The sequence below is a fragment of the Crocodylus siamensis genome, chromosome 15, assembly GCF_052110815.1.
Source record: "Crocodylus siamensis isolate JL-2025a chromosome 15, ASM5211081v1, whole genome shotgun sequence".
Classification (NCBI taxonomy): Eukaryota; Metazoa; Chordata; order Crocodylia; family Crocodylidae; genus Crocodylus; species Crocodylus siamensis.
The window spans coordinates 53,966,036-53,981,470 of NC_143409.1; the positions used below are offsets into that span (position 1 = coordinate 53,966,036).

Sequence of the window (15,435 nt, forward strand, 5' to 3'; positions counted from 1 at the left end):
AGTTAAACCCTCCATAACCTCCAGTGCTTTCTGGGCAAGCGCAATAACCTAATACATATTAAACCTATCCGCCCCGCATACTTAAGTAGTTAATTATAATACACATGGGATGCATGATCTGACGTATTCTCATGCATGTTTGTATGAACCGGAAATGAGTTGTAAGAGTTCCTGTTTCTGTACACGTGCCAGAAAAGAGGGGATAAAAGCCTGCTAATGATTGTACTCAGGGGCAGAGGGTTTTGATCTTTTGTCTTCTCCCTCTGACCCTATTTGCAAATATATACCTTTTGTCTCACCAACAATGTGTGCCTAAGGATTTGTTATTCAATGAGCCTCCAAAGAAAACGAACCGAGAGAGAGTTTTTTTTACTTCAATCTGGCGCCCAACGTGGGGCTCTCTTTGGATAACTCCGGAGTTCGTCGGCACATCGTCTCTGCCCCCCTGGGGGGGTTGCGCGCCGAGCCTTTCTTTTTGGCTCGCCCTGAGGGGGGGCTTGAGGTGTGAGCCGGAACATCCGGAACACTAAGAGCTCCTATGCAAATTTTGGGTTTTTTTGGAGTCTCCAGGTACACATTTTTGGCTTTGGATCGAGATCTCTGGGGTATCTGAGTGAGTATACGAATTCCCTTTGCCCAATTTGGTTCTGGGTCCGGAGCAGGAGGTGTGCATGTTCTCATGGTAAATCATCTGCTGTAAGGGACTTTTTGGTATTTGGTGTGCCTTGGGTGCACTTTTGTGGGCAAAATGGGTACGGTTAGCTCCCGTGTAGAAAACACACATACCCCTCTAAGGTGCTTATTACGTCATTTTAATAAATTTGCAAGGCCGGCCGATTATGGAATAAAAATGAAAAAAGGTGATTTAACTAAGTTCTGTCAACTCGAGTGGCCAACATTTGGGGTCCACTGGACCCCGAAAGGATCCTTTGTGCTAAAAGAAGTGATAGCTATCCATGAAATTGTTATGCAAAATGGGTATTGGAATCAGTTTCCTTATATTGATTGTTGGTTGTGGGTGGTTCAAAATCAGCCACCTTGGATTAAGAATTACTTAGTAAAGTCTCATGTGATGCTTGTTAAGAAAAAGACTCGGGGGGGGGGGCGCCTGTACTTCCTGAGTCTAATGAGGGGGGGGATTCTGAATTGGCTGAGTACCGGACCCGTGCTCCGGTTGCCCTGTCGGGTAGCGAAGATGAGTCAGACGCCTCCTCGGCATCCAGTCCTTCTGCACCACCGCCCCCTCCCTTAGAGAGACCACCACCGACGTACCAAGGCATACCTAATGAGTTAGAGCGTGAGCCTCAGCCAAGTGCCTCATCTGAATCAGGAAATAAGGGTTATTATTTGCGCAAGCCTGTAGAGTCACAGCCGGTGTTGAACTGTCCGATGCGAGAGGTTATTGGGGAAGGAGGCACTGCAACTTTTGTCTACACCCCATTTAGCACTTCAGATTTATTTAACTGGAAGAATCAGAGCCCCTCTTTTCGTGAAGACCCTGAAAAGATGAGGGATTTGTTTCGATCCATTGGGCAGACTCATCGACCCACTTGGGCTGATGTCCAGATGATGCTTCAGACCCTCCTAACCCCGGAGGAGAGGAGATTAGTGTTAGGGACAGCAGAGCGTATTGCGACAGCCAGAGTTGAGTTAGAGGGTGCTGCTGGTCGTACTCTGCGTGATACCTTCCCTGTAGAAGAGCCGAGATGGGATAATCACACTGCCGAAGGCAGAGAGCTGAGTGCACGGTATCTGGGAATTATAGTGGAAGCAATGGGAAAGGCAGTGCCTCGGGTTACCAATCTGTCTAAGTTGTATGAAGTGAGACAGGGAAAAGAGGAGGATCCCTCAGCTTTCCTTGGGAGGCTGTATGAGGCGTTTCGCAGGTTTTCGGATCTGGATCCAGAAGCCCCAGATAACCAGCGCATGGTAAATCTTATGTTTATTGGTCAATCTGCTGCTGATATCCGTAAGAAGTTACAGAAAACTGAGGGAGGTGCTGGGAAACCGATTTCAGAGCTGGTGGAAATTGCATATAAGGTGTATGGGAATCGTGAGCAAGTGCAGGAGCGCAAAGAGGATAAAAAGGCTCAGCGACAGATGGCAGCACTAGCAGCTGCTATAACTGGAGGGAACTCTGAAAAGGCTGGGATGCAGAAGGGGAAAGGAGAAAGAGTGGGAGCAGACGTTTGTGCTTATTGCAAAGAGAAAGGACACTGGAAAAGGGAATGCCCGAAGTTGAAGGAGAAGAGAGAGAGGGAACCGAGAGGTCACCTCATGCGGGCAGAAGACAAGGGTGAGGATTCAGAATGAAGGGGACAGGGATCTAAGACCACTACCCTTCGGGTTGGAGCCCGAGAAGATCCCATGGTAACCATTAGGGTTGGTGGCAAAAACTTTGAAGCCTTGGTGGATACTGGGGCTACATTTTCAATGATTCCAGAAAAACCCCCCTGTGCAGGAACTAGTGAACAGCATGTACTTGTGGAAGGGATTGAGGGAATGCAAACCCGACTCCCTGTTTGTAAACCACTCCTCACCAAAGTGGGAGATCATTTGCTCGAGCACTCCTTTGTATATTCTCCAAGTTGCCCGGTTGCACTCCTTGGGCGGGACTTACTCACAAAATTGCAAGCTGAGATCTTTTTCAGAGACGATCAGATGGTGGTCCAGCTACCTGTCAAGCAGAGCTCGAACTATCAGATGGCTCTCCTGAAGGACCGACGCCCTGCAGTAAGTCCAGAAGATCACATTACTGGAGTAGACCCCTCGGTATGGGCTGATGGAACCCCTGCGCGAGCTAAGTTCGTCTCCCCGGTAAGGATCGTACTCAAGGATGGGGAGGGGCCCGTTCGGGTAAAGCAGTACCCACTCAGCCGAGCGGCCAGAGCTGGACTCAAGCCGTTAATAGAGAAATACAAGAGGTACGGATGGCTAGTGGAAGGGACTTCACCCTATAACACCCCCATCCTTGGAGTGCCAAAGGCAGATGGGGTCTCATACAGACTGGTCCAAGACTTACGGGCAGTAAATAAGAAGGTCCTTTCAGACCATCCTGTAGTCCCGAACCCTCACACGATTTTGACACAAGTACCGGGGGAAGCTGAAATATTTTCAGTGCTAGATTTGAAAGATGCTTTCTTCTCTATTCCCCTTCACCGAGACAGTCAAAAATTGTTTGCTTTTGAATGGGAGGATCCAGACACCTTCCATAAAGCCCAACTCATGTGGACAGTTCTCCCACAAGGATTCGTAGCAGCCCCTCATATTTTCGGACTTGCCCTTCAGAAGGACTTGGAGGAGTGGAAGGGATCACACCCCGCAGTGACTCTCCTCCAGTATGTGGATGACCTGCTAGTTGCAAGCCCAAACTTGCAGCTCTGTGAGGAAGCCACCAGGTCACTCCTAAACACTCTGGGGGAAAAAGGATATAAAGTTTCTAGAGAGAAAGCCCAGATATGTCAGCCTGAAGTCACATTTTTGGGATATAAGCTCTCAAAAGGAGTCAGAGCCCTAAGTGCAGATCGTATACAGGCAATCCAAGGTCTAACCCCACCTAAGTCACCCAAGGAGCTGCGGGCATTCCTAGGGCTAACTGGGTTCTGTCGACTATGGATACCAGATTATGGTGGGAAGGCTAGACCACTGTATGACTCACTGACTAAGGAGAGTCTCACTAAATGGAAATGGAATAAAGAAATGCAGCATGCCTTTGATCTGCTTAAAGCAGCATTAACCCAGCCCCCTGCCCTGGCCATCCCAAACAGTAAAAAGCCATATCGACTGTATGTTCATGAGAATCGAGGGGTTGCATCAGGGGTGCTGACACAGCCATCGGGCCCGACCTGGAGACCCGTGGGATATTACTCAAAGGTTCTAGATCCAGTGGCACTCGGGTGGCCAGCCTGTCTTCGGGCTGTGGCAGCCACAGCAGTGGTTGTTGAAGAAGCCCAGAAGATAGTCATGGGTGCGGACATGGAAGTACACACCCCACATGGAGTTCCCCAGATCCTAGGGACTGAGGGAGGGAAATTTCTTAACCCCTCCAGACAATCACGGTATGAGATATTTTTGCTCTCTAATCCAGGACTTACTTTCAAACATATTACAGCTTTAAACCCTGCAACCTTGCTGCCGGAGCCAGGAAAACCGATGCATGACTGCCTTGAGGTCCTAAATCAAACCACACAGGTGCGACCTGATCTTGCTGAGGACCCAATTGAGGACCCAGATGTTGAATACTTCGTAGACGGCTCCAGCTCTGTCATCGATGGAAAAAGACGAACAGGATGTGCAGTGGTAACCTTGGATAAGGTAGTATGGAGGGAGTCATTGCCAAGCTCATGGTCGGCACAGGCCGCAGAACTCACTGCGCTCACCCGAGCATTACAGCTGGGGACAGACCAGCGGGTTAATATATACACTGACTCTCGCTATGCTTTTTCTACAGTCCATGCACACGGACTATTGTGGAAAGAAAGGGGTTTTATTACGGCCTCTGGGAATAAAATTGCTAATGGCCCCCAGATTATCAAGCTACTAGAGGCACTCCACCAGCCTAAAGAGGTAGCAGTCATTCATGTGCGGGCCCATGGGAAGGCTGCTGAGGAAAAGCATAAGCTTGGAAATGCAAAGGCTGATTCAGCAGCAAAGGAAGCTGCATTTATTGGGGGAGAAGCGGAGGAGGTATCCAAGCAGGCCATGTCCCATGCCATATGGCCAGACATCCAAGATTTAGTCCCACAGTATTCCCCTGAAGAAGATAAATTTGCACAAGGAGCTTGTGCAGAAAAGAACTCCCAGGGGTGGTGGATAGTACCAGGAGGGAAAGTCATGATACCTAGGCCATTGCTTCGGGAGGTGCTGCAACAGCTCCATGCAAGAACCCATATGGGAGGCTTGGCCATGGGTGATCTAGTGATTCGCCAAGCAGTAGCTCCAGGGCTATATGTAGAAGCTCAGCGCATTGCTACCAAGTGCATCACATGCCAGAAAGTAAACCCCCGAAGGAAACCCCCTGTGCCAATGGGAGGTAGACCCTGGGCAGCGTACCCTGGACAGGCATGGCAGATTGATTTTGCCGAGCTCCCACGGTCCGGACATCACGGGTTTTTACTTGTCATGGTAGACCAGCTCTCTGGTTGGGTCGAGGCCTGGCCCACCAGGACTGCCACTGCAGCTACAGTAGTGAAGTATTTGTTGCAGGAGATCATTCCCCGGTATTCCCTGCCTGAGTCCATTGAGTCGGATCAAGGACAACACTTCGTGGGAAAAGTGGTTCAAGGAGTCGCGCAAACTCTCAAGGTTACTTGGAAATTACACACACCATGGAGACCACAGAGTTCAGGACAAGTGGAACGTATGAATAGGACTTTAAAGACTTTGCTCACCAAAATCTGTATTGAAACACGTCTTAAGTGGCCTCAAGCATTGCCGCTCGCCCTTACTTGCATTCGAAACACTCCCCGACGGTGCCTTAAATTGACCCCATATGAAATTATGTTTGGCAAGCCCCCTCGAGTCTTACCTCCTGGGATGCGAGAGAATGTAACTTTTGAATTAGGTAATAGTGAGCTTCATATGTACGTTATTGCTTTGCAGTCTGTCTTGTTTTCTCTTCACAGGTATGCAGCCTCCTTTCAGCGCCTGCCTTTAGACGTACCGGTACATGACTTCTCCCCGGGAGACTGGGTCTTGGTGCAGCGGTGGAAAAAGGAACCTCTGACTGAGAGGTGGAGTGGCCCTTTCCAGGTACTTCTAACAACCCACACCGCTGTAAAGATCGCTGGCCATGACCGTTGGATACACCATACCCGTGTGAAACGACATCCACAAGCGTCAGAGGACAACAACTCCCAAGACGAACTCACTCCAGAAGCTGAGTCGTCTTCGGAACAAGAAGCCAGCAAGTGGAGCTGTGAACCTACTGGTGATCTCCAAGTGCGCCTGAGACGGCTTAATCAAAGTTCAGAAAATTAGTCCAGAAAGTAAATGGGAAAATATGGTGGGAATTATAATGTGCCTTGTTGTTATCTGCATAATGAAAGAAGCAGGATTGCATAGCCTTAGCCACTGGCCTATGCCCCCGCTTTCCCAAATTACTCCCCCAGGGACAAATTTGTATGTTGATATGATGGAGAGGATTGCAAGTACTTTTAATCTTACCAACTGCTGGGCCTGTGGGGGGCTCCGAGAGGCCGGAGAACAGTGGCCTTGGAGGGCTTTTCCTTTGGCCCCAAAATGGTTAGTCAGTGACAAAGCAGATGTTAAGAGTATTGGTCAAGAATGGGATGAGAACCACAGCTGGGATCTTTCCCAAGTGGCATTGGGAGAGTACTGTATTAGCAGTAATGGTACAGGAAGGAGGTTAGGACATAGTCAGTGTACATGGACATTAAAATGGGCCCGAGTATGCAGCAGGTATGCTGATCAATGGAATTCTGCTGCCGTTAGGCTCCCAATCTCCACACAGATGCAAAATCTCAAAAGGACAAGAATATTACCTTTCGATCCTGACCCTACCAGATGTCAGGCATATGAAAAGACCCGAGGCGAATGATTTACCTACATTTATAAGTGGCAATGGGCACACCTGAATGGCACAGTGGCAAGGTTTAATGCATATTGGAGTGCCTTAAATGACACAAATGAAATAACCAAGTGCGAGTATAGGGATAAAGATGGCGTATGGAAATGTCAGTTTAAACTGAGTAACTATCACACTGGCCCTTTAGGGCATAAGGGCACCAAATACTATCCCCTTCTTTTCCACAGCCGTGACCCCCTAGCCTTGGGAGGGGAACACAGGGCCCTAAAAGGACATTATTGGATTTGTGGAAAGCGTGCCTATACGGTCCTACCACGAGGGTGGACGGGAACCTGCTATATTGGAGTAATTGTACCATCTTTCTTTTTGTTACCATCTGAGGGTGGAAATAAGCTGGGAGTCTCTTTGTATGATGATTGGAACAGGGCCAAGAGAAGTATTGATGTAAGTTTGACACAGGGTGGCTCCCAAAAGTGGAAGGAGGATGAGTGGCCTCCTCAGAGGATTATTGAGTATTATGGACCAGCTACATGGGCTAATGATGGGAGTTGGGGCTACCGGACACCAATATATATGCTGAATAGAATCATCCGGTTGCAGGCAGTCTTGGAAGTAATTACTAACCAGACCGCCACTGCTCTCGAGTTGCTGGCTCGACAAAGTTCTCAGATGAGGGAAGCCATATACCAAAATCGAATGGCTTTAGACTATTTACTCGCAGAGGATGGCGGAGTATGTGGAAAGTTCAACCTTTCTAATTGTTGCCTCCAAATAGATGATAACGGGAAGGTGGTCATAGAGATTGCCAAAGAGATTAGGAAAATAGCCCATGTACCAATACAAACGTGGGAAACCACATGGAATAAGGACTGGTGGTTTCAATTATTTGGAGGACCCTGGTGGAAAAAAGTAGGGTTTGTGCTTTTGTGTGCTCTAACTGGTTTGATTTTTATCCCTTGTCTCATTCCTTGTCTTACTAGATTGATAACCACCACAGTAGAAGGAATGCAGGTTGCAGCAGTCCCTCTAAAAGCACAGACTGTAGCAAAAGTCATGGTCCTCAGAAAAATTCCTCGTAATTATCTTGATATGCCCAAATGAAGTAAAGATCAGAAAGCATCTTGAGGGGGGAATATTGTTAGAAATATTATTAAAAATGCATTATCAATAGCTGTTAGCTCCTATCAATAGTGTTGTCCTTTGCCAGCCCTCCTTGTCTCCTTAATGAGAGAGGGAAGGGGGGGTTAGAAACTGAAGGAAAAACTCCAAGAGCTCTCTTTGTTCTGCAAATTTACTATCTCTTTGTTACACTAAATCACACTTTCCGTGATGGCTCCCACGGTTTTTAGGCTAAGATAAGAATAATTGCCATTTTAGCCTTGAAGTTAAACCCTCCATAACCTCCAGTGCTTTCTGGGCAAGCGCAATAACCTAATACATATTAAACTTATCCGCCCCGCATACTTAAGTAGTTAATTATAATACACATGGGATGCATGATCTGACGTATTCTCATGCATGTTTGTATGAACCGGAAATGAGTTGTAAGAGTTCCTGTTTCTGTACACGTGCCAGAAAAGAGGGGATAAAAGCCTGCTAATGATTGTACTCAGGGGCAGAGGGTTTTGATCTTTTGTCTTCTCCCTCTGACCCTATTTGCAAATATATACCTTTTGTCTCACCAACAATGTGTGCCTAAGGATTTGTTATTCAATGAGCCTCCAAAGAAAACGAACCGAGAGAGAGTTTTTTTTACTTCAGAAATGGGAGGCTCCTCCGTAGCTTGCGTCTGGGCTGCCTCGTGAATTCAGACTGGATTTGGTTTGGATCATGAAACATTTCTTTAAAAAAACCCCAAACAAAACAAAACCTTTTTTAGGGGCGTTGCGTGTTGGCTGCACCCGAGGCCGGGGACGGTGCCTGGGCTGTGCCAATGCTCCCGCTGGGACGACAGCCGGGCTCCTGGCTAGGGGGTCTTGTCCCCCTGCTCAGGGTCCCCAGGGCAGGGACATCCGCGTGGGGATGGTGGGGACCAGGGAGCTGCCCTCTAACCCGCTGCTCTCTGCGTGTGCAGGGCGTTCGTCGGAGGCCGGGGAGGCTGGGGCAGATCCTGGGAAGAGTGAAGCTGGGAGGTGAGTAGCCTCGGGCCCGGCCTGGGGCAGGGGCAGGAGAGAGCACAGCCCCCTGCCCCCTGCCAGCCCATGGGGGCCACGGAGGAGCAGCCGGCCCGCTCGCAGCCGGGGGGTGCCAGCTGGGGAGGGGCAGAGCCTCCCCAGGCCCACGCCAGCTCCTTCCTCTCTCCCTTACAGCAGCTTGCGGACACGCGGAGGAGACGCCGCCACCCCGGTGCCCACAGTAAGCCCTGCCCCATGCCCCCTGCAGCTCCCCGGGGCCCGAGGGGCCCCCTTGTGCCGGGGTGGGGCTGGCTCAGGAAAGGGAGGCGGGCCGGGGGCAATGCAGCCATATGAGATGCCCTCCTCCTTGTCCTGCAGCTGCCCCGTGCCTGGGGACAGGCTCAGCCTCGAGCACACGCTGCAGCTGGTGGAAAGGAGGCTCCAGCACGTGAGCTGGCACCTGATGAGCGACCTGATCCCGTAAGGGCTGAGTGGGGAAGGGGTGGGGGTGTCTCTGGGGGGCCCTGTGGCCTGTTCCCAGAGGGGACCTGGACGCCACGTTTGCTGTGGTCCTTGGGAGGACACGGCCCAGCCCCACGTCCCCTAGGGTCTGGACCATGTGGGGTGGGGAGGAGTGGACGTGCCCTGCCCCCGTCTCATCTCTGCCCCCGTCTTCTCTCTGCCACAGGCCCCGACCTGCGAGTCCGGCATCATCCTGGATCTCCGAGGAGCCCGAGGAAATAGAGGCCCCTGACGCTGCCTTCATGCAACCTCCCAGCCATGCTGCCGTGGGGGATGCCGTCATGGGGCTGCTGCTGTTGGCCGGCCTAAGGGAGACCCTTGGGGTTTTGGAGGAGGATGGCGTGGCTCTCTCTGGCCCAGCCTGGCACCCCCCGACGTCCCCACCAGGACAGGCAGATGAGCCGGCGGTTGCCCCGCATCTGGGCTACCACGTCTGGAGCCTGCAGCTGCAGTGCCGGCAGGGCCTCCCCAGCCCAGATGCCAAGTCACTGGCCCGCCTGATCCCCCCGGTGCCGCTCCAGCGCCCCCGTCCCACGTACGCCGAGACACCCCGGCTCCAGAAAAGCATCTCCCGCACCCCTCGGGATTCCCACGCAGCCCTGCAGGTCTCACACCCGCTGCCCGCTCTGCCTGAGGAGCCGCCACGGCGTGAGCAGCCCGAGGCCCTGAAGACAGAGGAGCCTGGATCCGACCCACAGGATAAGGCCGTGCGGCCTCTGGGATTGGACCCCCAGGAGCCCTGTGTCTGCCTCCCCAAGCCCTTGTCTGCCACCCTCAGCCAGCCCGCGCCCCACGCTGACGCCCGTCTGCAGCCTCCTTTAGAGCAGGGGAGCCCGGAGACACGGCCTCCGCCGGCCAGCGGGTGCCAAGGGACGGCTCCGTGTGGGACAGAGACTCCCTCAGCCGCCCAGGCCCATCCTCGGGGGAAGCCTTGCAACGCGGCTGAGCCAGAGAAGGGCCCGGAGCACCGCCACCATGCCCCGAAGCCCTGCCAGCCCCCGGGCTGTGTCAGCCTGCGGTGGAAGGTGCACGTCCTGGCCCCAGAGCCGCCGGGCAAGCAGGATCCTGCAGACACCGCCGTGTTGCCCGGGGAAGCCAGCACCAAGGTCCCAGACCCGTCTGAGGATGTTTGTGCTTCCCAGGAGGCCTCGGAGCGGCACCTCGTGGGGAAGCGGCTGCAGGAGGGGCCCGAGGAGCCAGGCCCGGCCTCTTGCCGAATGCCCGCAGGGGCAGAGACTGACCCAGGAAAGGAGCTCTCCCACCCATGGGGCACCACCAGTGTTGGTGCAACGAGCAGCGTCTGCCTCCTTCCCACCGGGGTGCGAGGCCGCCGTGGAGGAAGGGAGCGGTGCAGCCTGGAGCAGTCCGGGAAAGGCACCCAGCTGCCCCCCGCCTGGCACCCCAGAGGGCAGAGGGGGGCACCCAGCTGGAAGCCAGGGGCAGCTGGGAGCTGGGAGCTGCATGAGGCTGGTGGGGAGGCGCCTGACCTCCCCTTCGCCTGGGGCCTGGAGGGGAAGCCAGGGCGTGCGGTCTGGCCAGGGGACTCTGGGCAGCTTGGTGCCAGCTGCAGCTTGAAGGAGCTCCAGGGGCTGCTCCGGAAGATGACGAGGGTCACGGCAAGAAGCCCCAAGGCCTCACCAAGCTCCCAGGATGGTGCAGGAAAGGGCCTCCAGCAGAGCAGCAGTCAGACCAGCTGGGAACGGGATCAACTGGTCTCCCAGCTGCCCCCAGGCTCAGAGACATTCCCGGGGACTGATATCCCATTATCCCAGACCTCTGCGCCTGCATGGAGGCACCCACCAGCCTCTGCGCTGCCCCCCAAGCCAATCCACAAGCCTGGTGGGGGAAGCAGGATGGGGCCCAGTCAGGGGAGACCCCCTGGCTCCAGCCAGCCCCAGCAGGGAAAAGCAACCCGTGCTAGCAGCTCGAGGGCTGCGGCAAGAGAAAGCCTAGCCGGCACCCCTGGAGACACCAACTGGCTCCCCCGGGAGCGGGGACGGGGTGCAGGGCCAGGCCCTGGGCTGTGGAAGGAGGTGGGGACCAAGCAGTGCCCCGTGGGGGCAGCCAGGCCTGCAGCCAGGCCAGACACTGTAGAGCCCCCCGACCTGGCGCAGCTCCCGGGCTCCATCCTGACCTCTCTCAGCGCCCAGGACCTGCAGCTCCCGTTGGTTGCTGACCTGCTGAAGAAGCAGTGCCCGCAGGGTGTCAGTGCCATTTGCCCGCACCAGGCCCTGTGCCAGCCTGTGCCAGCTGCCTTCTCCACCCAGGGGGACGTGCAGGCTCGCGGCCAGGTCAGCGCCCATCACATGAGCCTGAGCTACAGGCTGGGTGCCCCCGGTGGGCCAGCTCGGGAGGGGCCGCCCACAGGGGGCTCCCGGGGGACACGGCAGGGGGTGAAGGTTCAGGCGAAGGCAGGGACACCTGAGCAGGGGGTGGACGATGCCACCAACGCCTGGCTCTGCACATCCCAAGCCCCGGATGGGGTGTGTCAAGTGCGTAGCAAGAAGCAGAGGAAGGCAGGTGGCTCTTTGGGCCCCGGCAGCTTCCGGGGACCCCCTGAAGCGCCTCAGCACCCAGCTCCAGGGGACCCCTTGGGGCCTTCCCGTCTGGACCAGAAGCCCCTGGAGAGAGGCAGCAAGGGGCAGGACGGGAGGCTGTGGAGAGCTCCCCACGAACGACCCCAAACTGTGTCTGTCAGCACCAGCACCACACATTTCCCCCAGCACATGGATGGACCCGCTTGTGTCCAGGCCGCCAAAGAAAAGAAACCCCAGATCAGGACCCCATCGGTGCCCAGAGAAAAGGTCCCTCTGTGCCGCCGCTTCCTGAGGTGCCTCCAACGCACCTTCTCCAAGCTGCGCCTCACCATGAAGGCCCGGCTGTCCTGGGATCCACGGAACAAGGGCCCCAGCGTAAGGTTCAAAAAGCCTCCCGTGAGCCATCAGGCCTCCAAGGTGGTGCCCCATTGATACCGCCCCGTCCCCACCTGCCTGCTGGGAGGGACACCCAGGGATCCACCTTCTCCCGGGGCTCAGGCAGGTGGTCACCCTCCTGGTCTGCTTCTAGGCCTCTGTTGCCTCTCCCCATCTGCATCACTAACGGGTGCCCACCGACTCCCCACAGTTGGCATCGGGAAGTGGTGGTATACTTCCCATCCCACCCTGGATTTCCACCATCTCTAGGTCCTTCCCATGGGAACAGCATGGAGAGAGAGAAGAGAGCATTTGGCATCTGCCTTTCATCCTCTTCACCGTGGGGACATCGTACAACACCTTCGTGGATACAGGCTCCAGACCTCCAGCATGGCAGGGCTCCGGCACTGTGCCCTGACTCTGTTGGCAGTGGATTGATAACGACGTGTCCTTCCATACATTTTGGATGTGATATTTTTCCCTGTCTCTCTTAGTAAAGGTTGTTCTTGATGAATGTGCTCTGGGTGTTTTTCTTGCCCCCGTTTCCCCATGGATGAGGTCAGACAGAGGATTCCCTTCTTTCCTGGTTGCTGATTTCTGGGAAGTCATGAAGGGTGCAGAGAAAGGGAGGAGGGACCTAGCCACGAGAGCCTGAAGTCAGTCAGACGGCAGGGTTCGAGACGAAATAAGATCGAAAGAGGCTTGTGCTCTGTGTGTGTCTCTCTCTATATTTGGAAAGCTTATGCTCTCTCTCTATGCATATTTGTCTTATTTAATTAGTTTATAAAGGTGCAACTCTACCTTGCTTTATTACTGAAGGACTCAATGGCCCATTTTTCTTCACTTCACAGGTGTACGGTGCTAACCTTTCTCTCTCCTTCTTAATGCTCTTGACTGATGAAGCTAACCTTTCTTAGGGGGAAATTTGTTCTCTGCAACCTCACTTTCTTCTCCTGTTTCACAACTCTTTAGCCATTGTGAAGATCAGAGGACCTCTTTCTTCAAGAGTGAGTGACCTGGGAAATGCCACACTCTGTGTATGAGAACTGGACTAATGTATCTGTGCTAGATTTATGGACAGCTTTTTCACCACCTCCTGCCATTGTGGATCTGGGGTGAAAATAACAGTGCTGGGGGCGGGTGGGGAGGACAGGGGAGAGGTGTGTGTGTGTGTGTGTGTGTGCGCGTGTGTGTATGTGTGTGTGTGTGTGTGTGTGTGAAGGTCTACTCTAGCAAGAAGGGGCTGATAAGGGTCAGTGCCCCTGAAATCTGCTGGTGACTCCAGGCAAAGGAGGTCTGTCCAATTGTAGAATCATAGAGAAGTAGGAGTGGAAAGGCCTCCAGAGGTCATGTAGTCCATCTCAAGATCATCCCTATCCAAACCATCCTATACAATCCATAATCTGAACTCTGCATAATACTGCTGCCAGCCTGGACACAACACCTGCCACAAGTAAAGCAAGGGGACCCACAGCAGCCAGCGTTCTGCTTCATGATATGTTGTCGATACATGGTCTAGAGAGCCTGGGTAGAGAGCCATGCCCCCTGCTACAGATGAAGGCAAAAGTCCCCACAGTCTGTACCAATCTGACCGTGAGCTACAATTCCTTTCTGACCCGATATTTGGTGATCAAGCTGACCCTGAGCAAAGGGGCAAGACCCTTTAGCCGGGAACCTCTCCTTTGATCCCAGCAGGAGCATTGGCACACCCAGTCCAAGTCCCCAGCCTTGGCTGTAGCCAGCACCCAGTACCTCTGAGGAAGGCTTCAAAACACCCCGACATATGTAGTGTAGGGGGTGGTACCTGTGCCTCGCGCTGCCCACGCTCGGGGCTCAGGCGGCCTCAGCCTTACCTGGCCCCAGACCCCTTCTTGGGTCCTATGCCCCACTGGGGCTTCTTGCCTGCGCCCACACTGGGCTCGTCCCGATCTCGCCCACACTGGGGCTGGGAGGGGGACACCCCAAAACGCAGCGCTCTCTCCAGCGCTAGGAACCCCCCCGCTGCTGGGGAGCTCCCGCAGGCCTCCTCCACCCCTACAGCCTGGCCCGCTCCTCCAGTGCAATACACCCATGGCCCTGGCAGGGCTCTCTCCACCCCATATCGCCATGCCAACGGCGCTCAAGCCATCCGGCTTGCTGACTGGGCCCGCCCTGCTTGCTCTAGCAGCGCTCCCACGCCTCAGGCCGCCAGAGGGCGACTGACTCCGGCCTCGGCCTCGCTGTTTCTAACGGCCAGGCTCCGCCCCCTTCTGCTCAGCTGACCCAACTGGTTGCCCCGGCAACTCACACCTGTGCTGCCTGGTGCCTGGAAGCTGAGCCCATATTATCACTGTCAGGAGCAGGCCCCCCAGCGCCCTGCTGCACATAGATGTCATAGACATGGGGGCTGGAAGGGGACCTCGGGAGATCGTCGAGTCCAGCCCCCCGCCCAAAGGGCAGGAAGTCGGCTGGGGTCAGGATCCCAGCAAGATAAGCATCCAATTTGCTCTTGATGGTGTTCAATGTAGGTGCTTGAACCACCTCCGCCGGCAGGCTGCTCCAGACCCTGGCGGCTCGGACAGGAAAGAAATTCTTCCTTATGTCCAGCCTGAAAGGGTCTTGCAGGAGTTTGTGACCGTTCGACCTCGTCATCCCTTGGGGCACTCTCGTGAACAAAGGTTCCCCCAGATCCTGGTGGTCACCCCTGATAAACTTCTAGGTGGCTACCAGATAACCCCTGAGCCTGCACTTTACCTATGTAAAGAGCAAGTGGCAGAGACCAGGGGAAAGGCAGCGGGGCCGACGTGTGCCAAACTTCTCTTCTGCAGCGGGTGCAGACCAGACTTACTCCAGTTGAAGCCTAATGTCTGCCCCCGGCCGTCTGTGCAGATGTACTGAGCAGGAGTGCGATGATGCCCCGAGCCAGAGGCCGGCAGCCAGCCAGTCCCAGCGAGAGACAGACCAGTGTCCGTGCGAGTGTGCACGCACGGGGGGTGAGCTGGTACTTAGGTGAGCCCTCGCATTTCCCCGCCCCGGGTCTCTTGCCTTTTCCCGCCTTTTTTCTGCCGACTCCTTGCAGCGAGCGCATTGCTTGCTAGCGCTCGCGTTTTCCCGCCGGGTTTGCACTCTGCTCTCTCCCGCCCGTTCCCCGGCGGAGCCGCGCTGCAGCCAGACGCTGCGGGTAGAGATTTAACTCGGCACCGTTGCTTAGGGCTCTAAATGGTTAATTGTCTGCTTCATTGTTTAACGGTTTGTTTAATCGTCAAGCAGAGGAACTTGAAGCAAAGAGGGAAGGGAAACGAATGGGGATATGAGACTATAAAAGAGGCTTTTGAGCACTGTGCCTGATCCGTGCCTGGGC

The 15,435-nt window shown here is 54.4% G+C and overlaps 2 protein-coding genes across 2 annotated transcripts in view; one reads left to right on the forward strand and one right to left on the reverse strand.

Moving 5' to 3' along the window:
• LOC149852907 (BOLA class I histocompatibility antigen, alpha chain BL3-7-like) overlaps positions 1–15,435 on the reverse strand; it is a 622,447-nt gene that overhangs the window by 70,018 nt on the left and 536,994 nt on the right. The gene's annotated exons all lie outside the window — the stretch shown is intronic.
• Positions 8,311–12,223, forward strand: LOC149852915 (uncharacterized). The gene is made up of 5 exons (XM_090029511.1): positions 8,311–8,334; positions 8,622–8,679; positions 8,857–8,902; positions 9,040–9,137; positions 9,796–12,223. Exons 1-5 carry the CDS (start codon positions 8,311–8,313, stop codon positions 12,150–12,152), a joined length of 2,583 nt encoding a protein of 860 aa, XP_089885637.1. The 3' UTR covers positions 12,153–12,223.